Source organism: Mauremys mutica, chromosome 2 (genome assembly GCF_020497125.1).
Source record: "Mauremys mutica isolate MM-2020 ecotype Southern chromosome 2, ASM2049712v1, whole genome shotgun sequence".
Lineage (NCBI taxonomy): Eukaryota > Metazoa > Chordata > Testudines > Geoemydidae > Mauremys > Mauremys mutica.
The window spans coordinates 6,172,970-6,200,325 of NC_059073.1; the positions used below are offsets into that span (position 1 = coordinate 6,172,970).

Below are 27,356 nucleotides of genomic sequence, written 5' to 3' on the forward strand. Positions count from 1 at the left end.
GCTCCTGGGGAAACCTGGCTCATGGGCCCAAGCAATCCCCCTCCTCCCCTAGGGTATTTCCCCAGCCACCCTTCACAACACCACTCTCACCCCCTGCCATGGAATGAGGGAAAGGAGCTGTTTATATACAGCCTCCCTTCCCAGCATTCCTGGCTGTGAGGCCTACAGCTCCGATCAGCCCCAGGAACTACAACTCCCACAATTCAGCTCAGTCTGGGCCAGGAGGATCCTCATTTGGCTTATAGGGCCAATGCGCCCTGTTACAGGCCAGCTATCACATGACAGTGGCAAGTCAAGCCTGCAAAAGTTAGGAAATGCCCAATTTCCAGTTGCCTCTTTGTGCTGCAGTTCAGGAATGAGCAGCTCCGGCAAAGCTGGCATGGGGGCGGAGGGAGCCCAGAGCTGGAATAATAGTGGGGGTAAGGGCTGGGATTTAAGGGCACTGACAGAGCTGTGGGGGGAGCCCAAAGATGGAACAGCAGGGGGCTTGCAGGTTGGGACTGATGGGTGCTGGCAGATTTGCCAGCTCTAGGATTGTCGTTTCTCACACCAATGAAATCTTCACCTACCACGTAGCAAAGAAACATTTTGAACATCCCCATGGTGCATTTTATGGCACATGGAACAAATCTCCCCAGCAGATAATCCCCTGCCCTGCCCCCCACCTGCCACCCCCACCCTATGGCCACAGCTGCTGTGTCTGGCCTCTGCCTGGAAAGCCAACTGTCCAATCCTTGAACCAGAGCAGCACTGGGCCAAGCAGGGGCAGGGACAACTAGCAGCAGCATTCAAGCCACCCGGTGCTGAGAGCCTGCCGCTCTGTGGGCCCCGCTGCCACTCTGGTCGCCGAGCGGTTGGGCTAAGCGAGCGGTTGGGGTAAGCGAGCGGTTGGGGTAAGCGAGCGGACGGGCTAAGCGAGTGGGTTAAGCGAGCGGACGGGCTAAGCGAGCGGTTGGGGTAAGCGAGCGGACGGGCTAAGCGAGCGGCTGGCTCACACCCGCTGCATCGGCCATCCCGGTGGGATGCTCTTGTGGCTCAAGGAGCTGGCCCAGGGGCACAAGCTTTCGTTCTCAGCCCCGCCCCCGCAGGGGCAGCTCATCGGCCCTTGTTCATGGGGAGCTGAGAGAGACCAAGTAGCTTCCCCCAGTATCCCTGCCCAGCTGGGGGACAGCACAGCACCAACCCCCAACCCCCCCGGGACCCATCTCTGCTTCAGAGACGCCGAGCCAGGCCCGATGGGCCCTGCAGCGTAACCAGGAATTGTCCAGAGCTTTCCCTGGCTCGGGGCAGAGCTACGGGCCAGGCCACCTGCAATCAGGAGCGTTTGTACTGCAGAGGGGCCCAACGATCCTGTCCCAGCATGCACTGGGCATGGGCCTCACCAGCCTGGATCAGCCCCCGGGGTCCCGCTAGCCCAGTCCCCTGGCCGCTCCCGCGGCATCTGAGGGAGGTGCAAGAAACCCCCCAGTGGCCAATTCTGGACTAACCTGCGCCTGGCGGGGGGGGTTAGCCCCAAACGCCGTCCCTGTGGGGCTGGCTGGAGGGCTGTGGCCTTTAGCCTGTTTTATTGCCCTCAGCCACCCCTACGTGACTCTGGACATCCGCTCCCCCTGCTGCCACACAGACGCTCTCCATCTCCTCCCTAGCCCTTGGGTGTTTTCTGTCTCCTCCTTTCCTGCACCCGCTCCCCCCAAGCTCCATTTCTTCCCCTCCCCCCATCTTCTCTGCTCCCCCTCCCACAGTGGGGATCAGTGTGTGCCCCACAGCCCTTCCATGGCGATGCCGGCTCAGCAGACAGAGCTGAGAACGGAGCACTGGGGTCAAGGAGGGCCCAGGCTAGGGTGGGTTAATCTCTCTGGGGTACTGGATGGGTTTGTGCCTCAGTTTCCCATAGGGGGCAGCGGTGTTAGGGGCCTCTGCAGTCAGCGAGGTTTGGAAGCCAGCAGGATGGAGAAGGATCTGTCTGGACGCTGGGCTCCCCCTATCCCTGGGGCTCCCAGCTGTGCCATGGGCACTGCCTCCTACTCTGCAGTCGGCTCTTTGCTGGAATCCCAACAGCTGGCGTGTGGCCCTGAGAGCCGGCAGTGCCAGCGTCACAAACATCATCTGCCTGCCAAGCTCTTAAGCCCGGCACTAATGGCTTGTTGTCCCTCTGAAAGTACGGGCTGTTCATCTCGAATGAGCAGCTCTGGTGGCAAACGGGGATCAGGTCTCAGGGGCCCTGCTGCCCCCCAACTCCCCATTCGGCATACCATCCCCACCCCATGCTGGGCCTCTCTGCCCGCCTCTCATGCCAGATTGACACAGCTGGGCATGCTCTGGGTATCCCGGGGCAGGCACAGGCTGGCAGCGCCAGCGCCCCCCACCTGCCCTGGGGGAGCCTTGCAGGGGGAGGAGGCCTGAGTCCAGCCAGCTCACTAGTGAAATGAGTCCTGGCCCCTGGTGTCCACATCGCGCCTGCAGAGGGGCTGAACGGGCCACGGAGGCCGAGCTCCTCTCCCCTCCGGGGGGCAGGGTCTGGGAGCAGCTTGCCCCACCCCGTGCTCCTGTGACTCCTGCTTGTTGAAGCGCAACACCCATGTGCTCAGCATGGCTCTGCACACACCCTGCCTCAGTTTCCTTTCCTTCAGGGCCCCTGAAGGACTCCACACCATCCCAAAGCCGGCAAGACAGGATTCCCCCGCTGGGCTTCTACAGAGTCCAGAGTCTCTCGCCTTGGGCTCAGGGGGTTACCCAGCCTCCTCCCTAGGGCGTGTGGTTCGCAGCCCCGGCCTGGGGGCGCCTCTCCCCTCTGAGTGTGTCACTCGCTGGGCCCCCTCCCTGCAGCTGGGCCCTCACGGCCTTTTCCCAGGCCCAGGGGCTCCTTAGTCACTCAACCGCCTCCCTTTGCAGGAGTTTGTCATGGGCGGGCGGGCTGGGCCCTGAGTCCCCGTACAAGGGGCCGAACCAGCCCATGCCACTGCCCCTCCCTGGCCACAGTGGCAGGAGCTCACCAACTCCACGGGCTGGTTACCCCATTCCATATGAACCCCTCGTTTTCAGCCACTCACTGCTTTTACCAGCACTCCCCAGCCTCAGGCCCTGCCCCGAAGGCGGATTTCGGTTGGGGAAACGAGCTGGTTCTGCCATTCCAGTCCTCGGGGCGAGAGACAGCGTGTGAGTGAATCGGCCACCGGCCTGCCAGTAACCAGTGTCCTTCATGCTGCGGCACGTGCGTCCATTCCCCCGTGGTGTGTTCACGTCCCAGGCAACGGAGCCAGTGAGTCTGCCCAAGCGGCACCAGCAGGGGCAGCCGTGCCTGCACCCTGGCATCGCTCGTGTCCTGAGCCACAAGTACCCAGGGTGGAGCCATCCCTCCCCTCCTTCCTGCTGGGCCTTGCACACCAGTATCTTGCCTTCAGCGGTGCCTGGTTACTGGATAACCCTTCAGTGGGTCTTATCCAGCCCCAATAGCCTCTCCTGGTGAGAAACGTGTCACTCCGTTTCGAACAGCTCTAAAGCCACGGGAGAAAGAGGCCATCTGGCCTGGAACTAGCCCTCCTGGAGGACACGCAGGGATCTGCTCAGGCCACAGCCTGGACGTGTGCAGTGTGTGACGCCAGCACTGGCTGAACTCCCCCGGTGCGGGCGCAGGTCCAGGCCCTTGGGCTGAAGCAGAATTGACCTCGTTCCCAGCCGTCCCGCCGCTCCCCAGCACCAGAGGGGATTTCAGCAGCAGACTGGAGCGTGCAGCTACACGCAGGGCCGGCGTACGTGGCTAGCTGAGCCGTGCCCGGGGGCTAACACGTACTCAGGGTGGGTGGAAGCCGAGGCCCAGCCAGCCCGTCTCCCAGCCAGAACAGCGTATTCCCTGCAGGCACCGATTTGTGCTTTGTCCAGACTCGTTTCCAGGGTGTTGAGCAACAGGGCTCGTGCCCCTGCCCTTGGCGGCTATTCTGTGTAATGAGGCTCATTTCCCTGCGCTTCACCCGCCTCTCGGTTCTCCTGCTATCGCCCAACGAACGGGAGCGAGCAGAGACGTGAGTAGTAATTACAATACACCCGACTCCGGGCCGCGACCCTCGTCAGCAGCTTTCTGCCCCTGGGCTGTGCACACTTAGCTTTGTTTGCACGAAGGACCTAGAGTAAATGCACCACTTGGTCCTGCTGCTCTTCAGTTGGCCCTGACCCGAGGCCAAAGAAAACTCGCCCGGGGCCTCGACTCGCCTGGTGGGTGGAACCAGCTGAAAGGCTCCTCAAAGGGCAGCGCTCGGGAAAACACCCATCGCAGCCAACGGCCTTGAACCAACGGTCGGGCCGACAGGCGAGCTGCAGCTGCCCTCAGAGGCTGTTCTCTCCCAGGGCCCAGCCTGTGGGTCCTCTGCCCCTTGTGGGCCCATCTCAGAGACGTCATGGCCTGACGGGACCCTTGGGTCTGACCTCCTCCCAATTAGCCGCTAGTCAGCCCCGTCACTTCTTTGGCTAAAGGCAGCCAGGCCGGCTCTGAAGCCTTCAAGAGATGGAGAATCCACCCCTTGGCTTGGTGGCTACTGACCCTGACTGAACAATGTGTCTAATTGGTTTAACTTCCAGCCCTCGGTTCTTGTTCTGCATTTCACCCCATGCCAAAGAGCCCTTTAGCACACGCTGCCTCTCCTGTGGTTAGGAACCACACGCTACTCACCCGTTGTGTATGTACACATGGGATGTGTTGCTGGTGCGGCCCAGCCGGGCAGGCCGCTCAGTTGAGATCTGCGGTGCACACGCCCCTTTCCAGCACAGCCGTGGCTCCACGCCCCTCAGCTCCCTCGCTCTGCAGCCTGAGCGCCTGCAGCTCGAACACCCCCGCATGCTCCTTCCCGCTGCAGGAGCCAGCACGTCGGCAGCAGGAGCAGAGAGTTTAGAGCCAGCGGCTGGATGTAAAATCGGCAGTGGCAGAAACCCAGAGGAGAAGGCAGACTCGGGGAGGGGGGGTGATTTTCTACTGGTTCCCTGCAATGCCCCTCAGAGGAAAACTCCCAGCTCCGGACTGAGGGCTGGGCCGGGCAGCAGCACCTCTGACCTTCAAGAGCTGGCGACAATGCGCAGCAAGTGCCTTCCTGTCCAATGCTCGTGAGCATGGGGAGCGCGGTGCTTCCCTCTGAGCTTCAGCACTTCTTGAGCTGACCAATGTGCGCAGATTATTGCCAGGGCTCGGAGAATTCCCAGCTCGGGACAATGGGAAATTAGGGGCTCTGCTCTGCCCCTCCAGAGGCCTCATGCCATGGCAAGCTACCCACTGCCAAGCTGGCCGGACAGAGCTCCCTCGCTGTTGCTATGATCTGTGGCCTGGGTGTGGGGATCGCCAGAGGGGAACTCCCTTCCCTGCCTCTGCAGCGCTCGTTCCAGCCGTTAAAGCTGATACACCCACTCCCACCGAGTACCACGGGGCGTTGCCGCTTGGTCAGCAGAGGGAGAGCCTGCTGCCTGCACATGGCCGCCACCCCTGCTGGTGCCAATCAGAGCACACAACAGCATCCAGGACTCCTGGGCAGTAGGCCCGGCCTAGCCAGTGATATGGCTGTATGACCCCAAGCAAGTCCCTCCCCCTCCTCACTCTCCGTGCCTCAGTTTCTCCATCTGAACAAGGGAGATAAGGATCCTGGCCTGGCCCCGGGGGGCTCATGGCTGCACAGCTTGGTGGAGATGAAAGCACTCAGCTGCACTCATTTTATTTCCCTGCTCGCTCCGTGGTTCCCTGAAGGTTTGGCTGCCGAAGCACTGGGCTGGAAGAACGCATCGGCTTGACGAGCGATCGGTGGTTAATTGCAGCATGCAATTAATTAATTCCTGTCCCTCGGCCCCTGCTCTGTCCCGGCCTCTCAGCTGGGAGAGCCCAAGGGAGCCTGCTGAACGTCACGCTCGAATGAAGCTGGGGGTTGACACAGCCCTGGCGGGAGTAGAGGTGCTCCCACGAATTCATTCCTTGTCTCAGACGCGTTCCTGTCTTGTTTTGAGCGTGAAAAGGAAGAGAAGGCAGCGGGGCCCGTCACACGCTGGGACTCGGGGAGAACCAGCCGCCAGCCGTGCACAGGGCCCCTTGCACCTGACAGGTGGTGGCTTCCACGTTCATTGCCCACTGGGCAGGCTCAGCACCGCCTCCCCCCACGTTGCCGGGGTGGATTGTTTTCTGTGGCCAGAGTGGAGATGAAATAGCAGCCCTGAGAATGCCCGACAGAGGAGCCACCACAGCGCTGCTGGCCGGGCTGGGCTGGAGTCCAGGGACTGCTCAGAACAGCAATTCAGCTGCCTCCTCCCTAGCTATGAATCCGACTCCTATGGGGGTCGGTGGGTGGGGGCTGTCCCCGCACAGGCGACTGGCGGACGGAGGGGCTGCTAGCTGGAAAGCAAGGTTGGATCCCTGAACCGTGGGAAGTTTGGACCCCACAATCCAGTGATAACATCAAAAAAATCAGCCCACCCCTGGCCGGGTCACTGCCAATCATTTATTTACTGAGTGGTTGTCACAGAAAAAACACCAAACTGTTCCACTCCGAGCCCCCAGCCATGTGCACGGGCGTGTGCGTGTGTGTGCGAGTGTCAGGAAGTGGCAGCCGAGCGGAGCAGCTGTTTGCAGCACACCCAGTGCACAGCAATCCAGTCCAATACTCCAGTTTATCCCGCCCCACTCGGGAAGGGGCCGCTGGGACTGACTTGAGCGGCTCACACCAATGCAGCCTGGTTGGCGTCTCCCCCACGCACTCTGCTGGGTGACCTCCTCCCCCACCCCGGCCTCTCTTCACTTGGGCTTCTCCACTCAGAGGCTTTGCTGAAGGCTGAGCGCATCCAACCCCTCGGAGGGAGGCTTGTTCCAGAAGGGAACATACACGACTCAGTAACCACTTGACTGCTGCCAGCCCGGTGCCGAGGGCCTAGCCCCCCAGCAGACAGCGTTCACCGCAGCAATGGCACGGCCCAAGCACTCAGACGGGGCTTTGCACAAAGATCTCGGGGCATCTCACAAAGGGCGACAGCACTGGCCCCATTTCACAACTGGGCAAACGGAGGTGCCGGCAGCAAAGGGCCTCGGGTGCTGGGTGCCCAGCGTGAGGCATTTTAAAGGTGCTGAGCACCCACCCTATCCCCTGTGCTCAGCCCCTCTAAAGTAGCAGCTGGAGGGGTCTCAAAAACGGAGGCACCTACAATCAGCGGCTGAGTGAAAATTCCAGGCGAGGCAACTCGTGCCATTCCCACAGCGGAGAACCCGGCAGCCTGACTCCCGCATCGAGCCAGCAGCCAAGGGAGCAAGGAAGCTTGTGCGAGCCCGTGGAAAGCAGCACACGCCCCTTGTGCTCACAGATCCCAGCCTGCTGGCCTGGTGCTTCCCACCCCATTTGTGCTAACTCCGGGCAATGCCCCTCTGACCCCGCGCTGCTGCCAAGCTTCGGCCTGGCTAAAAATAGGCTCTGAGGCTTGTGAGAGGCTTGCTGGGCCGGCTGCTGCTAACAGATGCCGGGGGCACTGCATCCTGGCTAACGTTAGGGTCCCGCTCAAAAGCTGTCAAGGAGCTTTAAGTCCCCGGGAAAAAAGCCTTTTAAGAGGAGGTTTGAGCAGCTCAGCGAGCTCGCGCAGCAATTGGTTTTGGCAGGGAACCCGACCGTGCTCTGTGCTGGGGCAGCAGAGGTGGTTTCAAACCCCTGGGGCGGGCTGGCACGAGGCCTCGGCCTGCTGGTGTCGATCACACCCATAAGGCAGCCTGGCTCTGCAGTGTGAGCGGCACGCGGGCAGCGTGCTGGGATCCCGAGCCCCCAAACAGGAAACGCCCTGGGCCAGAGATCAGCACAAGCCCAAAGGCTGATGGGACTTTTGCCACCTTGGGGGGGGGCAGGATCGGGCCCATTAAAAGGCACCTGGGTGGGATTGACCCAGCATTTATTTAGCAGCTTGGAGGTGGCTGGGTTGGCGGCCCTGGGGGCAGCGCGTCGAGCCCTCCCGTCAACACGGCTGGACAGATACGAACGGTCTCTCGCTTGCAGGCAGTGCTAGGGGCCGGGGCGGAAGCCAGCAGAGGGTGACAAGGGGCATCGCAATCCCCGCCAGGCCCAAGTCTGCAGCCTGGCACCCAGAGGCGGGGGAGGGGGATCCACAGGCCATGGGGTCGAGTGAAGCCCAGGAGTTACCTCAGGAGGCTAGTGGGCTTGGGGTGCTGATCCCCAGGGGGCAGGTTAACCAGGGGAGACCCTGCCCGTCTCGCTGCGTGGAGCCTGGGCCTCTGGGCGGCACTGGCTAAAGAGTCTCCATCCCCCAGGCACCAACCGAGGCCCCTCTCCGAAAGTGGGTTATGTGCAGCGCGCGGTTACGAAACGGCAGAGAGCTTTTTAAACACGGTTATTACAGCAGCTTAAGCTCCTGGTTCCCCAGACTAATCCCAGTCCAGCGCACGCCGGAGATAATCACGCCGGGGCCTCCCTGCACGCGCCGCTGGGCTCCCACGAGCCGTCCCACTCAGCCACCCAGGAGCTCAGCGGGGCCTGCCTGGGCCGGGATCGCTACCAGCACGGAGCACCACGGGCCCCACGGCTCCGCATGGCGAGGAGCCGACGAGCACAGCAACGGGGCGCGGGCCCTGAGACTCTCCTTCCACTCCCAGCAGCCTCTCCTGCTAGGGGCAGGGCGGAGGTGGGGGGGAGCGGGCCGAGCAGCAGGGTCTTTCCCCACAGCGCTCACTGCTCTGGGGAAGGGCCGACACGGTGAGCACGCACCAAGCAATGCAGCAGGCCCTGGGCCCACGCCGAAGCTGCAGATCCTTAAAATGGGGAGGGCTGAGGGAGGAGAGGGGCCCTGGGCTGTGGGGTTTGTAGGGCCACAGGTGAAGGAACATGGATTCCGGGTCTGCCCCACCCCGCTCTGCTCTCCAGGGACAGAATCCCAGCCCAGCTCCCCGTGCGACGGCAAAGCAGGGGCTCCGTTCACCTCCGGCGTGGCCATCTGCTTGGACCAGAGGGGACAAGAGCCGCGGCTTTTCCGGCTTCCCTTTGGCTCCCACTAGGAGGTGGCTGTCGGAGCTCATGGCCGCCCAGCCCAATCTAGAGCCTCACGTGCAGCCCATGGGGTTCGCGGGCAGAGGGCAGCCCCACCCCCGCTGGAGAAGAGGCCCATGGAGGCCCTTCAAGCAGCCAACCCCGGGGCTGCTTGGCCCAAGTGACATACATGTGGTGGGGCAGCCAGGGGGTGGGCTGCAGAGATCTGCTCCAGGGAGGTGCTGTCCCCAGGCTGTTGCAAAGCAGCCAGCGTCGCTGCAGATGGGCCAGTCCTTGCTCTGTCCCCAGGGCCAGGCAGCCTCACGGGTGACGCCCCGGCTCAGGCGCTGCTGTTCGAGCGGATCAGCTGCACCAGCTCGTTGGTGAGGGTGTAGCGCTTGCCCTGCCAGCAGAAGTGGGTGGGGGGCCCGCCGGCGCCCTGGCTGTACTCAAAGCAGGGGCTCAGCTCGAAGGCCAGGGCTGATTTCACCAGCCCCACGCCGCCGGCTTTCCGCGGGGCCGGGTGATAGACGCGCCCGTTCTCGGGGAACATCACCAGCTTCTCCGGCTCGAAGCTGACCACCAGCCTGTCTCCGCCGCCGCAGTAGGAGAGCAGCTCCTCGCCTGCCTGGCCCCGCAGCAGGTGGGTGAAGACGATGGGGCGGTCGTCGCAGCGCACGAAGTTGTGCTCTCGGCCGCAGGGGGAGAGGTAGGGGAAGGCGTCCTGGTAGCGTCCGCTCCGGTTCAGCTGCAGTTGTTTGAAGAAGAAGGTGAGGAACTGCTTATCTGGGAAGCAGAGAGAAACCACAGGGGGTTCAGAGGCCAGTGAACTAGATCGGTGCACACTGCAATGCTGAAGCCTGTTTTACCCACACGCCTCCCCCCATCAGTGAGCGGCTTTGTTAGACGCCCCATATGCCAGGCCAACAAAAGGCACGTTCCCTGCGGGGGCTCTGGAGCGCCCTCGGGAACCTCGGCACGGAGCTCACTCCTGGCTGCAATTCACTCCAAACCCAGCCCAAAGTGCACGCTGAGGAGGACGGAGGCCACGGCTCCCTGGCCTCGCACGGGCCTGCTGACTGGTCTGCTCCTGGAGATGTGCTGTTCTGATTCAGGGAGCATCCTCCTCCCCACTGCCTGTTATTGCAATGCAGCTAGAGGCCTTTAAGCAACGTCTCCCTTGGAAATTAGCAAAGCTGCACCTGGCCCCTTCCATCCCCAGAGCTCTGGCAGGCTAATCAGGAGGCAGCAGCAGAGCTACTCCAGGAAACATCACTCCTGATTAATTCCCATCTCTAAAAGGCCTCCGCATTCATATCTCTGCTGACCGCACGCAGCGCATCTCCAGCGCTCTTCTGACGGGCTGCTCCGGGCTGTATGGGGGTAAGGAATCAGCCCTTGCAGTTACTGGCCACCTACAGCTCTCTGGACACGGCTACTAGCCCTTCATTGTCGGCACGATCTTTAGAGCCAAGGGGCCCCGTCAGCCCTCTCTCCCCGGGTGGCTTGATACCCAACGGAGCGTGAACCTCCTGGGGGCACTCCCGAGTGGCACCGGAGCGGCACGAGGCCAGCCTGGCACTGAGCATGCCTCTCTTGCCAGACTCCCACTTATCCCCCTACCTGGGCAAAGCAGGAAAGTGAAACATGCAAGTTCTGGTCAGTTTCATGGCTTTGCTCTGTGGCCAGGAAGCAGGAAAGAGAAAGGGACAGGAGACCATGTTCTTGGCTCCTCCATTTCACCCCTCTCCTTGAATCCCTCCAATGGCTCCCCCTTCCTCCCATATGAAATCCAAACTCCTCGGCTCTGTTTTCAGCGCTGTGCAGAACTGTCTCCTCCTCAGCGCCCCCGCCCTTGCCTCCTTCTGCATCTCTCCCTTTCTTCCCCACTCTTAGGGTGACCGGACGTCCCGATATTGGGGGCTTTGTCTTTTATATGCAACTCTACCCCCCCCAAAAACAGGTCCAGATTTTTCACACTTGCCCTCCCATCACCCTACCCACTTCTCCAAGTCTCAGGGCCCCGTTTAGAAATTCCTCCCAGAAGGACCTTTGTCTGTCCTGTCCCACTCCCTCTGCACGGAACCTCCTTCCCGAGCTCCTCTGCAGGGCCCCGTCCTCTCTGCAAGCCTGTCTTGGGGCCTACAAGAAACGAACTGGCTGCTTACAGGGAGGCTGGGGCTGCCTGGGGAGAACCTCGCCAGCTCACGAAACCCCCCTAGTGTTAACCTGAGTGACCAAGGCCACCTTGATCACATCCCTCGCTCGTTGTGCCCCTCAGCTGGCGTCTTCTCCAACGGGGCCCTTTTGTCTTTGGGGAGCGCCTCGCACACGGAGAGCGCTACAGAAAACGAGCCTCGCACTCATTCACCAGCATCGCCCCCTGGCCCAGCCCCCTCCGTTTGTCAGAGGCCAGTTCTCATTTGGTTTTAAATCTATTGCCAAGATCTCACATATGCCTGAAAACCGACACAACTGGTTTAAAACCTGGAAGCCCCATAGGTCAGTGCCTGTGGGGCTGGAAATGCTCCCCACAGGGTTTAAAAGGGGGCCACCCCTAACGAGAGAGGAGAGTTCTCGAGGGTGGTGCAAGGGGACAGACGAGAAGGCGCGTGGGCCAGTCATTATTTAGTGCATGTATTACAACGGCAGCCAGAGGCCTGGATTGGACTCAAGTTGGGTTTGGGGCTGAACACGTGATACAAGGAGGCAGCCGCGTCCTCGAGGAATTTACAGTCTGATTTTTCACCCTTGCTGTCTGGTCTCCCTGAGGGGAGTGCAGTTACCTCCACTTTACAAACGGGGACAGACCCACAGAGACTCAGGGACTTGTCCAGTGACACCGCGACACAGGCACATGCCTTAGCTACCAGACCCTCCTTCCTGCCGCGCCGGACAGAAGTGCTCCCTCACACCAAGGCCTGTTGAACTGCGGAACAGCTGCCCAAAGGAAGGAGTTTGGGACATTTCGAACTGGGCAAAGTGCTGGTGAATCAACAGGGGCTGATCTTGCATTGGCCCGTGGGGAAGGAAACCTAACAGGCCGCCCGAATCCTATGATGAGATGCAAGTCGCCCTGTTTTCCAAGTCACTTGCTGAAACCTATGTGCTGCCCACCATGCTTCCCGAGAACTCCGGCCAGATTCCCCTCTCAATTCCCCCACAAGACATCCAGAGTCACACCAGAGATCTACACCGGCACAACCAAGCTCCGACGGTAGCTCAGGGAAGTGTGCGCGCAAAGGAGGGGTGACAGCAAGTCACACTGGCAGGCAGGCAGGACAGGGGACTCTCCTTTGGCGGAGGACTCTGGCTGATCACGGGGAAGCAGCTGATTTTGGCCAGGGAACGTCTGCCCATTAAACACCCCCACTGCTGCCGGGCTGTTCCTGGAGAGAAGCCCCATGCCAACGCTGGCCAGCTTTGCCGCTCACGGATCTTTCAAGGGGCACAAGCTCACAAGATGCATTTTCAGGTTGGTTTTATGTAACAAAGATAATGAAGTAGTAAAAGTCACAGCTGCCTGTTTGCCCAGTGAATTGTGTCCTACAGCAGTCAGGCATTCACAAATCACCTTTAAAATACTATTAGCAGCAACCCTGCCTCTGCCCCTACTGTGCCAGCTAGAGCTGCTGAGAGCTTATGGCAAACCTGCAGCTCAAGGAGAAGTCATTTGGCAAAAGCAAATTACTTCCCAGTACTTATTAGTTTATACCCTGCTGTGTGGATCCATTTTTGTTAACTAATGGTGTATTTTATTCCTTTGTTTGGCCTCACCTCCTTTATCAAGCAATTTAACAGCTTTCTTCCAGAGCAGCGCCAGGAAGGGGGTGGACATATTGTGGCTGATTGTTCCCCTAAAATACAGCGAGGGGAAGTCAACAGTAGCCACTCGCCCTCTACGGCCTCTTTCAATCAGTGATGCAGAGAGAGTTAAACAGGCAGAAGGCTCAGAGGTTTTCACACGTAGGGGAGAAGTGAACAGAAGTTATTAATAGCAAGAGCTGAATCCCTGTAATTGTGCAAATGAAAGAAATATGCAAAAGGCATTGTGCCGTCTTTGCTAGAGAATCTGCTGCTGGAGAAAGACTGAATTGCAAACAGTTTTTAAAGGAACACGGACTGGGATGGACCAAGATGGAGCTGGAGCTCAAGAAAGATGGCGCCAGGGTAGGCGGAAGTCCCAGGTGCTGGACAGTCAGAGGGCTAGCGGAGCCTGCAGCCAGGAGACCCTGGGCTTTGGCAGCAGCGGGACAGACCTATTCGCTCCCCCAATCTCTAACTTTTAGGAATCAGATCTTGCACTAAGCAGGGTTAGACCAGGCCAAACTCTGGGATGGGAGGTTTCCGAGGAACATGTCAATGGGACAGGAAGTGGTGCTGATTCAGTAGCCAGCACTTCCCCCTGACTCAGCAATGACCCACCATCCCATCAGGGCACTAGGGGCGATGTGCTGCAAGGAGCAGGGTGTGTGACACAATAAGGGGTGCCCCCCCCCCAAGTCGGTCCTGAGCCCATTAGCTGCCCTGTTAACAGCTGCTGCATTCCACCGGCAGGCGAAGCAATCCCCAAATATCCTTCACCTACCCTCACAGGTGCTGCTGCAGCTTCATGTTGGGGAAGCCCTTTTCATCTGCAGCTCAAGACCCTACAGACAGTGAGCGATGCCCCACAGCCAGCCTGGGGAAACCGAGGCGCAGTTGGGTGAAGCCTGGCTTTTGCCCTTGCGCATTAGGAAGCAGCTCGCAAAGTGAAAGGGGTTGAGGTGAATGGCCAAGAGCAGGCTGCGCTCATCCTGCTATGGAGCAAGCATGGAGGGATGCCGGTGCCCGGGGAAGCCTGTGTGCCATTGTAGTGAGATCGTGCCCATCAGGAGAGGGCACTGGGTGGGACTCAGGAGACCTGGGCTCTATTCCTTGCTCTGCCACTGATCTGCCAGATGACCTTGGCCAACTCACTACCCCTCCTTGGGCCTCAGTTTCCCCATCTGTCACACGAGGATAATGATGCTCAGCTCCTTTGAAAAGCACTTGCTCTGCTGATGAGATGCGCCGTGCAAGAGCTGGGTATTGTTAAGCACCGTGTGTTTCCAGCAGCCTCGCGGCTGCCTCTCACTGGGCTTAGCCTGCGCCTGGAGCTGTGAAAAGGATCCAGCCTGGCATATGGGGTGGAGAGGGGGGAGCCCTGGAGCCAGAACAGGGCTTTCCCCATTTCTTTGATCCCGGTGGGGTGGGGTGGGGTGGGGAGGGAGACACGCAGACAGACCCGGCACACACAGTGCTGCCTGGCACTGCCATACTGTTACCAACACTGGCTTCACGGAGATGGCGAGTTCCGGCACGCGCCCGGCGGCTCGGCTCACGCGGGAACATCGCATGCTGGGGTCTGTCATCTCAGGGGCTGCCCCCCTCTAGTCAAGGCACAGGCAACTGTGATCCCATGCAAAGGAGGTGGCTCTGGGGGAGGGAGACTCAGAGGAGAGTCATTTGTAGCTTCGAGGCCTGAGGTTCACATCCCCGTGGCCTGCCCTCAGTAACACACAGCAGCTATTGGAACCTCAGCGAATGGCACAATTTATCTCCTGCCGTTTTCAGTCACTTGAAGAGAAGGGACCAAATCCGTCCCCCCCTGCAAGTCGATGGTCACCACAGGGATGAATTTGGTCCAGGACCTTTAAACGTATGGTGGGTCATAAACTTTGCTAGAGGAGTCGCTCCTCTCACACCTAGGTGCTGGAACTAGGGGTGCAGGGGGCTGCAGCAACCCCTGACTTGAAGTGCTTTCCATCATATACGGGGTTTACAGCAGGGGTGGGCAAACTACAGCCCAGGGGCCACATCCAGCCCTTCAGACATTTTAATCCGGCCCTCGAGTTCCTGCCGGGGAGCGGGGTCTGGGGCCTGCCCGACTCCACACAGCTCCTGGAAGCAGTGGCATGTCCCCACTCTGGCTCCTATGTGTTGGGGCAGCCAGGGGGCTCTGCACGCTGCCCCGACCCCAAGCGCCACCCCCGCAGCTGCCATTGGCCAGAAACTGCAGCCAACAGGAGCTACAGGGGCCCCAGCCAGAGCCCTCACCCCCTCCCACACCCCAACCTCAATTTCATGAGCATTCATGGCCCACCATACAGTTTCCATATCCAGATGTGGCCAGTTTGGTTCAATGGCTCTTGGCACCCCACTATACAACTGTTCCAGTGCCCCTGCTCCCATGAGGAGATGAAACATGACCCCTCAGGCCAGCTAGGGTGGGAGCAGCCTTGTGGAAGCGAGGCAGCTCTGACTAGCGGATGGGCAGATTTCAGGGAGTCCAGTTTACAGCACAGCTCTCCTCTGAAAATCAACCTCCGAAGGCCTGGGGCCGGGTCCCAGTTGATCTGATCTAGGGTGACCAGATGTCCCAATTGTATAGGGACAGTCCTGATTTTTGGGTCTTTTTCTTATATAGGCTCCTATTACCCCCCCACATTTTTCACATTTGCTATTTGGTCACCCTAATCTGATGAGATTGCTCAGGTCACAGGAGGATTTTCTAATAGTCAGCCCCAAAGGATCTGAGAGTTGAGCTGGGTCACAGCCCATCAGAGCCGTCCCTAGGGTATGGCGAATTGGGGCAACCACTCCAGGCCCCTACCCGCCGCGGTTGGTCCCAGAATTGACAGGTTGGTCCCGGAAGTGACGGATTTGTCAGCTCCTCCCTAGGCCCCGCAGCCCCCTAGGGACGGCCCTGCACCCCATCCTCAGTAATAAAAGGTTGGAAGGCAGATCTGGCCTGCAGCGACACCTCTGTAACCCTCCTGCCACCAGCGAGCATGCACGGGGCACCTGAATGGAACTTAGCAAACAATTCTACTGATGGTGTGGCTGGGCACACGGATTGTCCAAAGGCATGTTCTGATTGGCCAGCTGATGTCCATTCAGGTGATGTCACAGCCACGTACCAATCAGAACTGCTGTAACCTCACTGCCCACCAGAAGAGCAGAATCCCTGTGCCTAGTGCATTAGAAGTGCAAAGCAGCATTCCCATCTCCTTATCCTTCCACTAGGTTACTGACCTCGGGCAGTAACTGGAGTTTTTTGAGACCCGTGTCCCTATGGATGCCTCACTTCAGGCGTGCATGTGTCTTTGAAAACAACAAGGAGTCTGGTGGCACCTTAAAGACTAAGCTTCGGGCAGAGATTTTCGGGAGCAGTGCCTGTTCGGCCCACACATGCATCCTATACACCCTTGTGCTTCACCCCAAGCAGCATTCCATCCCCCCACTGTTCTCTCTCATCTGTTCACTCAAAGCTATTTGTCGTGGCAACGGATACATTGCACAAAAGTTCCCTGCACTATTTAAAAGGATGATGGGGCTTCTGTATGAGCTGCTGTCACAGCAGCATGACAGCCTCTCACAAACATTAATGAATGAATCTACCCTCAAAGCCCGCCCCCGGGAAGTTTTAATTAAATTCTAAGTCTAATCACAAGCAGCCACTCGAGCAGGGTGTGCGAGCAGCCAGTGCATTTGTCTGCGTGTTCAAAGGCTGCTACTGAGGAACAGTGCAAAATGCACAGGGAATTACAAGTGCTTAGTGTGAACTGCGCCCTCCTCCGGGGAATTCACTTCACATTAGGAGCTCAAGCTTCACCTAGACTTCGCTCCCAGCGGCAAAAAGTTCAGTGGTTGATCTGCCAAGTGAGGGGTTGGGCATAAGCATTGCCTGCAAAAAGACTACAGGTCCCAGGGTTCAATGCTCCATCTTGACCAGAGCAGAAGGCAGCCCAGGTGAAGACTCTGCATTGCATGCTGGGACCTGTAGTCTCTGTGGCTGCAGAGCCATATTTAAAGTTGTGGGGGCTGCAGTTTGCTCTGTTCTGCAGGGGAAGGTTTGGGACTCACGATTATGCTCGTGATTAAGAAGTGGGGAAGCTGACGTAATGGCCGGCGAGCACGGCAAGGGGGGGCTGACAGGTGGCCCATTCAGAAGAGGGCCAGCCAGGCCCCGGCGGGCTCACAAGAAGCCTGGTGAGGCATGTTGCCAAGTGGTGGCAGTGGCAGGCCAAGCAGGGCCATTGGCAGGAAGCGGCTATGGGGACTTAGAGTCTAAATCCCATTTTTCAGCTCATGTGAAAATATCGGTGGGTCTTAAAGCCCCATTTAAGGTTTAACTGGCCATTTGCTGCAGCCTCGGCCGAGGGGGTAGGGTTACTGTGGTGGGTAGCAGATTAACAGGGAACATGGTACCATGGCGTGACGGGCTTCACTGACCCAAACCCCTCTGTGCTCATCCAGGCTATGAGGGGCGAGAACTGCTATCAAGGCAACCTCCCGTTGAACCCGTTTAAATCACGTTCTCGCCTCACCTGCTGTCCCGGGCCCAGCGGGCTGCTGGTGCAGGGGAGCAGGGATTTGCCTGCGGCTGAGTTGCTGTACTAACACGCGGGTCCAGCTGTCTCTGGTGATCAGCCAGCTGTGACTTTCAGAGCCTGATTAAGGATTACAATCACGCACGCAGCTCTTAAAAACCAGCACACGAGAAGGGGATGAGTGCGGCTCCGGAGGAAGATCAAAATCCTGCAGAGGAGCTAAGTGAGGGGATTTTAGGAATCATCTCCGGGCTTAGCCCTGAACGTTCCCGTGGGGCTCTCACTTACACGATCCCAGCCGGGCTGCTCCCCTTCTGCCCCTGTGCTCGTGAATAACGCAGCTCAGATGGCAGCAGTGAGCATGGAGGAAGTCAGTGCAGGAGTCCTGCAGGCAGACCCCAGAATAACACCCTCCTACGAGCAGCAAGGGAGATTGTGTTTCTGCAGTGGGACCCACGGGCTGGAGAACTGAGCTGAGTTATATCCCTCACACCACAGCCCACAGCTCCTGCAGCACAAGCCGCACCAGGCTGCCTCCATGCCTAGGAAGTGCAGCAGAATATAGATTTACCCGTGATCACCTGGGACATGCTCACACCCGCGCAGCAGTAGTAGCCTTACAGCCTTGGTGGGCTCACACAACCAACGGGTCTGACGGATTCCGGCCAGCGGAGCGCAGCGGAGCGCAGCGGTGGCCAGAGATGCTGGGAGGCCAGCAATGTCTGACTGCAGACGCCTGCCTCTCCTTACAACGAGCCCCCAGGAACCACTTGGGCCATCCCAAGCGCTGCCTGACATCATCACAGCCGTTCAGCCACGGCCGAGACTCCAAAGAGGCAGCAAGGGGAAGGCGCCGAGCCAGACGGCACCGCGAGGTTCAGCACACCCCTCTCCACGCCTCCCTCTAGTCAGGAGACAGACCCCGCCCCAGAGCGGTGGAAAGGGAGCGCACGGGGCCCAGCTGATCAAGGGCCCTTGGGGGCTGAGTTTCACGCCTCAGCTAAAAATGGCAATTTCAATAGCACGGCATCTCCTAGCACCATGCTAGGGCAGCGGGGCCAAGGCTGACTCAGAGGGGAGAGCCCCCTCCACTCAGCCCCCCATCCTGCGCCCTGCAGCACAGCGCCCCTGAGTGCTTCACTGGAGCACTGGGTCTGCGCTGCCCAGAGGGGAGAGCACCGCTACAGGGTCCCATGGGATGAGTGACAATTCTGAGGAGCGAGAACTCCCTACGGATTCACCGTCTCTACTTCCTGTGGCACAGGATATTTTCCCCACGGGTCTCCCATCCAAATGCTGAGCCAACCCAATCCTGCTTAGCTTGTGAGTGCCAAGTTCCCAGACGGGAGAAGAGAAATCCTCCCCTCACCGGAGAAGTAACAAGGCAGAGCAGAATCGGGGTGTGTGGCGCAGGGGCCCAGTGTGTGCGGAAGGGATGGCGTTACCTTTAAAACAGGTGATGAAGTTCTTCACTTTGGCATCGTCCAGGAAAAGCTGCAAAACAAGGCAAGAGAGGGTGACAGTGAAGATCAACCTGCCACAGCACAGAGGGGGCTCCCCCGAGGACCGTGCCCAAGGGGCCATGGGAGACATTTCAGAGCTGTGTGGCTGCAGCTCCAGGAGTCCATGGCCCAACTATCCTGCACAATGTCATGGGCAAAGCATGGTCCGTGGAGCTCTGCGCTGCCCTTTGATCACGATGGAGAACGGCAGGCACAGCCCTGCAGTCTCCCTGAGCCAGCTCTCTGTGTTAAAGAGGATGAAGCTACAATGGGCTCCATATGATACAAATCAGGTGTGACCTACTGGCCTTGCCACCTTGTCAACATGCACCTGGGTGGGACATTGCCTCTGCTTTGGAGCAACGGCTCCACGTTGTCGCCGCATCTGATCAATGATCCCAACTCACTATTTGCTCCTCTCATCCCAGTTTACACATGAACACGGCGCCCCCCTCCCCAGCTGCAGGGAATGAGTAACTCACTGGAGTCACAAGGCGTTTCCAGTATCCTCTGGGGCTGTGAAGAGAACTGGGCCTCCGATGCTCCGGCCATGCAGCCGTCCCCTCCCCTGGGTCTTCTTTCTATCAGTGGGAACTAACAAGTGGCCGGATTTTCAGATGTGCTGAGCACCTGCGTCTCCCACTGAAATCAGTGGGTCCTCTGGGCACGCAGCCTCGTTGAGAATGAGGCCACCCGTCCCTGCTCCCCACAGCAGAAAGGGGCAATTCTGCAGCAGCCACAAACAGCCCAAGGCTGAAGTCACAGGATTGTGAATGTTCAGAGCAGGCCCATACACCTTCTTTAGCACTAATTACAACTCCTAATCTCTCTCGCTGTGACTAACTCGCCATTAATGCAATATGCGGTTAATGCAGGAAAAATGATCAGTTGATGCTAACAGATTAGAGAGGCACAGCCAGCCCGGAGGGTTGGAAGAGGGTCAGATGGTATTTCCTGAGCCCAGAAACAGACAGTTTCATGGGTCTGATGCGTCCCAGGATTGAGATCTCACATGGAGCTTATTAGTAAGTTTCACTTGGCTTTGAAAGCAGGCCAGCCTGCTGACCCTACAGCTAGCATGCTGCTAGCCTGCCTGGAAAGCCCAGCCTCGACTCCTTTGCTCCTGGCAGTGATGCTGCATGGACGGAGCCCTCCGCCCCTGGCAAGCAAGGGGAGCGACAGCAGTTTGCTCAGCAACAATCTGCCTGGCTGCTTTAGGGGTGGCATTCATGGAGGCTGGCCGGCGTTCCCTCAACGCTGCAGCCACCCGCCTGAATCAGGGGAGAGCAGAAGGGGGCAGAGGGGAGCAGCTTCTGGCTCCAAGGACCTAGGAATCCCTGCAAGAGAAACAAGGAATAGATTCCATCTGCCTCCTGGCAGAGAGGAGTCTGCTCCCCTCCCCAGGGTGTGTCCATAGCCCGTACACAGCGTAACTAACCCAGGCACAGACACCAGCCAGATCACAGGCTGCTACCACTTGGCCTAGGAGAGTAACTCCATTAGCTGGGAGTCCGTAGCAGGACGTATAGTCACTGGAGCCAGCTGCTAGAGTGGGACAGAGTCCCAGGCACCTCGCTAGTGTATTGCAATAGCCTCTTAGCCAAGTGCATCTCCCCACCAGCCTGACCCTGTATTTGAACCTGACAGCAACCACCTCCCTGGGATCGCATAGCTCAGCAAAGCTACCGCCCCACACGCTACCGACTGACGTCGCCGCCATCTTTCAGGCTAGAACGGACACAGCCTCACCTGTCCAAGCCCCTGGCTTTTGGGGCTGTGCCACCCTCCCCCTTCCCCCTTGGGTCATGGCAGGAATCAAGCTGCACTTAGAGTCACCCTATTTGAGGACTTTGGCACAGTAATGTGCATTTTTAGCTTTTTAGCACCATCTGGTGGCACAACTGGGGAACTGTCACTTTAAGCCAACTGCACAATCCAGACAAAAAACCTGACAACAGCCATCCAACACAACACAACAACAAGTGGAACCAACTATAACAAACTTCACAACTCACACAACACCACCCTGGGAAACTCCATGGCACTCCATGACACACCGACATCATGAGTTTATCAGGACTAACCAGAGCTGAATTCTCTGTCCTCTGCAAGGGACTGAACGTCTGCCCCATCACAGAACCTGATACCATATGAACATGTGCAGAGCTAGAAGAAATCTTTTGCTACCTCCGCCTCCAAGAATTCCTTCACAACAATGACGACACCACCCACAACTACCGTGTTCCCACCGACAATCATACGAAAAAAAGAATCATCTGACTGGACACCGCACAGTGGACAAAACCACCCACTTGATCGTTACATTGATTGGCTGTGAAATCCTTAACACAAATCACAACCACCACAATCCCTCCACCACCGAGAGGACAGCTACACAGTCCCTGAAATCCAGCCACCAGAAAACGATCAAACCAGCGGACAAAGGGGGTACTATGGTAGTTCTTGACCATGATGACTATGTCAATGAGGCCAATCGACACGCTCCGACACCACCTACTATAAGAAACTCAAAGAAGACCCCCACACCACAATTAATCAGATACTTAGAGGATGTCATCAAATCCTTCCCCAAACAACTCCAAGAGAAACTATACAACCTCACCACCACCCCCCCATGAGACCACCGCAGGGACCTTCTACGTGCCTCCCAAGGGAGCCCAGGCAGGTCCATCATATTTGGCTGTTGTACTCTTACTGAAGGAACATCAGGGCTCATAGAAACCATCCTCAAAGCACTCGCCACACAAAGGTTGTGTCCTCCAGGACACAACCAACTTCCTCCAGAACAACTTCCTCTGCAACATTAACAGCCTCCTTCAGAACACCATCCTTACCACCATGGATGCCACCTCTCTATACACCAACATCCCTCATAATGTCGGCATGGCTGCCTTCCTCAGTATCTACAAAGCAATGGCCAACACTCAGGTATCCACCCCAAACACACTGTCAAACTCATCCATTTCATCCTCACCCATAACAATTTCACATTCAGCAACAAACACTTTGCCCAAACCATGGGAACAGCAATGGGTAATGGTTCCCCAATATGCCAACTTCTTCACAGGCACCTTGAGGAAGAATTTCTGGACAAATGCACCATGAAACCAATGATACACCTGAGATATATCTGGACAGATGACCTAAGCTCCCTTGTAGATTTCCACCACAACTTCAACAACCAGCACCCATCCAATTAAACTCTCTCTAGAACATTCCTGCACCTGCATCAACTTCCTGGACACCACCCTCAGCTTCAGCAATGGAACCCTACAGACAGCTACTTACAAAACACTCACAGATCACACATCCAGTAACAACCCTAAACACACCAAGAAATAAATCTGTTATCTACAGTCAGGCACTCAGATACCACAGAATATGCTCTGAGGAGAAAGTCCAGGATACACACAATAACACACTTTAAACTACCTTCACTAAACAAGGACACTTCACCAGAGAAGTAGATCACGTCATGGAATGGGCCTCAAATGCCTCAAAAGAACCTGCTTCAATACAGAAAAGAAACTCTCTCTGACTTCACATCTCTAGTTGTCACCTACCACCCCACACTGGAACCCATACAGGGTATCACTAAACAGTTACAATGCACACTTGATGGGGACCCCAACCTGAAAGAAATCTTTCCCAAACCCCCTCTTCTGGCCTTCAAACAACGCCCCCAACCGTGTCAAGCTCTCATCAGAAGCGAGGTCCCCATATACCAGGACTCACCAACTCAAAGTGGCACCAGACTCTGCCAGAACAACAGATGCAAAATCTGTTGACACCTCCTCTGCTACGATGTTCAATACCCCTCCAACACACCTTTCAAGATCCATGTGCTGTACCTCATCCAGTGCATTAAATCCCCCCATAATAACTATGTGGATGAAACCAGACAATCACTACGCGCTCAAATGAATTCACACAGGAAAATGATAAAAGACAAAAGCACGGTATCAACGGTGGGTGAACACTTTCCACAAAGCAATTGCTCTATATCTGACCTCTCAGTTTTCTCCTCACAGAAACCGGCACGACACCTTCAAAAGACGAGCCTCGGAGCTTAAATTCATAACTTTGCTAGACACTAAAAATCCTGATCTTAATAAAGACACTGGATTTATGGCTTCTTACAACAATCAATAACCCAATAACTCTCTTTTTTTGTTCTATGACCGGAAGGATGTTAATAGGCCACTTCACCTTCAATAGTCCCTCAGAAAAGTCATCAACTACTTATGTGAAACAACCTGGCCCAGCTTGTATTTAGCTGTGACACTCTGGGTATGTCTACACTGCCAATAAAAACCCGCGCTGGCCTGTGCCGGCTGCCTGGGGCTCTGGCTAAGGGGCTGTTTAACTGCACATTAGATGCTCGGGCTAGGGCTGGAGCCTGGGCTCTAGGAACCTGCGAGGTGGGAGGATCCGAGGGCTGCAGCCTGAGCCCAAACATTTATCATAATTAAACAGCCCCTTAGCCCAAGTCCGCCAGCACAGGCCTGCCATGGGTGTCTAACTGCAGTGCAGACATGCTCTGACTCCCTTCGCAGACCTGACGGAGAGCTCTGTGCAGTTCAAAAGCTGGTCACTCTCACCAACACAAGTTGGTCCAATAAAAGATATTACCCTCCCCCACCGTGTCTCTCTGATATCCTGGGACCAACACGGCCACAACACTGCACACAATCCAGACTCGGTCGTCCCCTGAAGGCCAAGAACCAGAGCACAGCACAGCTGCCTATGAATTCACTGAGGGGTGGGAGTGGGGCCTCGGGACCCAACACCTGCCTGCCCTGCAAACTCCCTCCCTTCCCTCCCTGCCTGGGAGCCAAACAGCAACCTGGGTTCTTTCCACCTCTAACGGCACATTGTCAGTGGTAGTTTTTAAGCATGGGCATTGGCAGCAACAGTGTGTGGCTGAAGAATCTGGATGTCCTGCTGAGGACTCAAGAGCTTTGAGCAGGGGGTTGGACTAGATACCTCCTGAGGTCCCTTCCAACCCTGAGAGTCTATGATTCTAAGAGGCGGAATAGGCTCTAATTTGCTTCCCTGTATTTATGTTGGTGCTTGTCCAGGCAAAGACCTAACTCAGATGCACAGCAAGGGGGTGACGAGGCCATTCTTAGAGACAACGCCGCCTAGCTCGCCCCTAGAGACAGAGCTGGAAGGAGGACACAGGACTCTCCCTGTCTGGAGGCTGGGCACTAGGCAGCTGACTCACCTTACTGTGACAGGCAAACTTTATTTTGTGCCCGGCTACCCCTTCTCCCACATTATGAGGCTGGGCAGAATTTAATTGTTTTTATAATTTCAGCTGATAATATCCACGTTCATTAACAAACGTTTCTCATTTTTATCATTGTCAATTTTCACAGCTGCACAAAGTTACGGGTTTTAAGTACTTTTCCCATTTTTATTGATGTAAATTTTCACATTTGTGGGAAACTGTTGGGGTGGGGAGTGTCAGACAATTACTTAACAACAGTAGATGTTGCGATTCAAATAGTTAAATCTTCGTAAATGTGAAAACACAAATTGTCAACATCACACGTGAACAGCCTTAAATCAAACCCTAGTATGTTCTCAAGCAGGATTTCTCTTAGCTGTAAATTTCGGTCATGATGGGTGGAAATATTTTGTGGGTGCCTCAGTGTTTGTTGAAATCAACATTTACCAGTAAAAACCGAAACCTCCCAAGCCACCCGGCCCTGGCGGTCGATGCTGTTACTGCTCTGCTAGTGACTAGGAATTAGCCACTGCCAACTCTCATGATTTTGTTATGAGTCTCATGATAATTATTGTTTTCCTTAAAGCCCCAGCTCCTGGAGTCAAGTGGGTATGTGACGATTTTTTGCCGTCATTCTTAAAGAAAAAGTAAGTTTCTAGCCTCAGTGGCGTGGAGACAGCTTCAAACCCAGCCCCCAGTGCACCCTAAAGGCTCAAAGAACGGAAGGCAAATAAAAAGACCCCCGAATCTAGTATGTTTACATCACCTCATGACTTCTGGTGAGCCTGATTCAACACTTGGGGCTGGCAATGCTGCCTGGCAGAGATGGGGGCTGCCAGGCTCTGGCACAAGCTGTCACCAGGGCCTCTGGTCCCCTCCGGCCCGGCCCCCCGCTGCCTGTCACTGGGGCCTCTGGTCCCCCCCGCTGGCCCCCCGCCGCCTGTCACTGGAGCCTCTGGTCCCCTCCGGCCCGGCCCCCCGCTGCCTGTCACTGGGGCCTCTGGTCCCCCCCGCTGGCCCCCCGCCGCCTGTCACCGGGGCCTCTGGTCCCCCCGGCCCGGCCCCCCGCCGCCTGTCACCGGGGCCTCTGGTCCCCTCCGGCCCGGCCCCCCGCCTGTCACCGGGGCCTCTGGTCCCCTCCGGCCCGGCCCCCCGCCGCCTGTCACCGGGGCCTCTGGTCCCCACCCAGCCCGGCCACCCGCCGCCTGTCACCGGGGCCCCTGGTCCCCCCGGCCCGGCCCCCCGCCGCCTGTCACCGGGGTCTCTGGTCCCCTCCGGCCCGGCCCCCCGCCGCCTGTCACCGGGGCCTCTGGTCCCCACCCAGCCCGGCCCCCCGCTGCCTGTCACTGGAGCCTCTGGTCCCCACCCAGCCCGGCCCCCCGCTGCCTGTCACTGGAGCCTCTGGTCCCCCCCGCTGGCCCCCCGCCGCCTGTCACCGGGGCCTCTGGTCCCCTCCGGCCCGGACCCCCGCCGCCTGTCACCAGGGCCTCTGGTCCCCTCCGGCCTGGCCCCCCGCCGCCTGTCACCGGGGCCTCTGGTCCCCCCCGCTGGCCCCCCCGCTGCCTGTCACCGGGGCCTCTGGTCCCCACCCAGCCCGGCCCCCCGCCGCCTGTCACCGGGGCCTCTGGTCCCCACCCAGCCCGGCCCCCCGCTGCCTGTCACTGGAGCCTCTGGTCCCCCCCGCTGGCCCCCCGCCGCCTGTCACCGGGGCCTCTGGTCCCCTCCGGCCCGGCAACCCCGCCCCCTGTCACCAGGGCCTCTGGTCCCCTCCGGCCCGGCCCCCCGCCGCCTGTCACCGGAGCCTCTGGTCCCCTCCGGCCCGGCCCCCCGCCGCCTGTCACCGGGGCCTCTGGTCCCCTCCGGCCCGGCCCCCCGCCGCCTGTCACCGGGGCCTCTGGTCCCCCCCGCTGGCCCCCCGCCGCCTGTCACCGGAGCCTCTGGTCCCCTCCGGCCCGGCCCCCCGCCGCCTGTCACCGGGGCCTCTGGTCCCCTCCGGCCCGGCCCCCCGCCGCCTGTCACCGGGGCCTCTGGTCCCCTCCGGCCCGGCCCCCCGCCGCCTGTCACTGGGGCCTCTGGTCCCCTCCGGCCCGGCCCCCCGCCGCCTGTCACCGGGGCCTCTGGTCCCCCCCGCTGGCCCCCCCGCCGCCTGTTACCGGGGCCTCTGGTCCCCCCGGCCCGGCCCCCCGCTGCCTGTCACCGGGGCCTCTGGTCCCCCCGGCCCGGCCCCCCGCCGCCTGTCACCGGGGCCTCTGGTCCCCTCCGGCCCGGCCGCACCTGGCCCTGGTGGTCGATGTAGTAGAAATACTCCCGGGCGCGGGGCGAGGGGCTCTGGCCCTGCGTGTAGGCGGCGGGGCCCGCGGGCCGGAGCAGGGCGCGGAGCAGCCTCATGGCGGGGCCGCCGGGGTTACCCTGGAGCCGCCGGTCCGGCAGCGCAGCCGCTCCCCGGCCCCGGGCCCCGCGCTCGCGTTCCGGGCAGGCCGGGCCCCGCGCTCCCTCCTGGTCGCCCGCGGGCCTTGGGGCGAGGGTCCCGGAGCGCCCCCCCGGGCCTGGCTCAGCCCCCCCAGCCCAGCACCGGTGCCCCCGTATCGCCCACTTCCATTAACCGCCCAGCCCCGCTCCTGCCCCCCCCCCCGGCCAGCCTGCCCCCCATCAACCCCCAGCACCGCTACTGCCCTCCCCCCCCCCCCCGGCCAGCCTGCCCCCCATCAACCCCCAGCACCGCTCCTGCCCCCCCCGGCCAGCCTGCCCCCCATCAACCCCCAGCACCGCTCCTGCCCCCCCCCGGCCAGCCTGCCCCCCATCAACCCCCAGCACCGCTCCTGCCCCCCCCGGCCCGCCTTCCCCCCCTCCCCCCCCAGCACCGCTCCTGCCCCCCCCCGGCCAGCCTGCCCCCCATCAACCCCCAGCACCGCTCCTGCCCCCCCGGGCCAGCCTGCCCCCCATCAACCCCCAGCACCGCTCCTGCCCCCCCGGCCAGCCTGCCCCCCATCAACCCCCAGCACCGCTCCTGCCCCCCCGGCCAGCCTGCCCCCCCTCCCCCTCCCCCAATTAACCCCCCAGCACCGCTCCTGCCCCCCCGGCCAGCCTGCCCCCCATCACCCTCCCCCAATTAACCCCCCAGCACCGCTCCTGCCCCCCCCGGCCAGCCTGCCCCCCATCACCCCCCAGCACCGCTCCTGCCCCCCCCCCGGCCAGCCTGCCCCCATCACCCCCCCAATTAACCCCCCAGCACCGCTCCTGCCCCCCCCGGCCAGCCTGCCCCCCATCA

The 27,356-nt window shown here is 59.1% G+C and overlaps 1 protein-coding gene across 1 annotated transcript; it reads right to left on the minus strand.

The window, feature by feature from the left end:
• Positions 1-6,430: 6,430 nt before the first annotated feature.
• Positions 6,431-26,583, minus strand: C2H8orf82 (chromosome 2 C8orf82 homolog). Its single transcript, XM_045005398.1, has 3 exons — positions 26,363-26,583; positions 18,778-18,826; positions 6,431-9,764 (listed from the first exon to the last, which is right to left on the minus strand). Exons 1-3 carry the CDS (start codon positions 26,474-26,476, stop codon positions 9,319-9,321), a joined length of 609 nt encoding a protein of 202 aa, XP_044861333.1. The 5' UTR covers positions 26,477-26,583; the 3' UTR covers positions 6,431-9,318.
• Between the last annotated feature and the right edge of the window lie 773 nt (positions 26,584-27,356).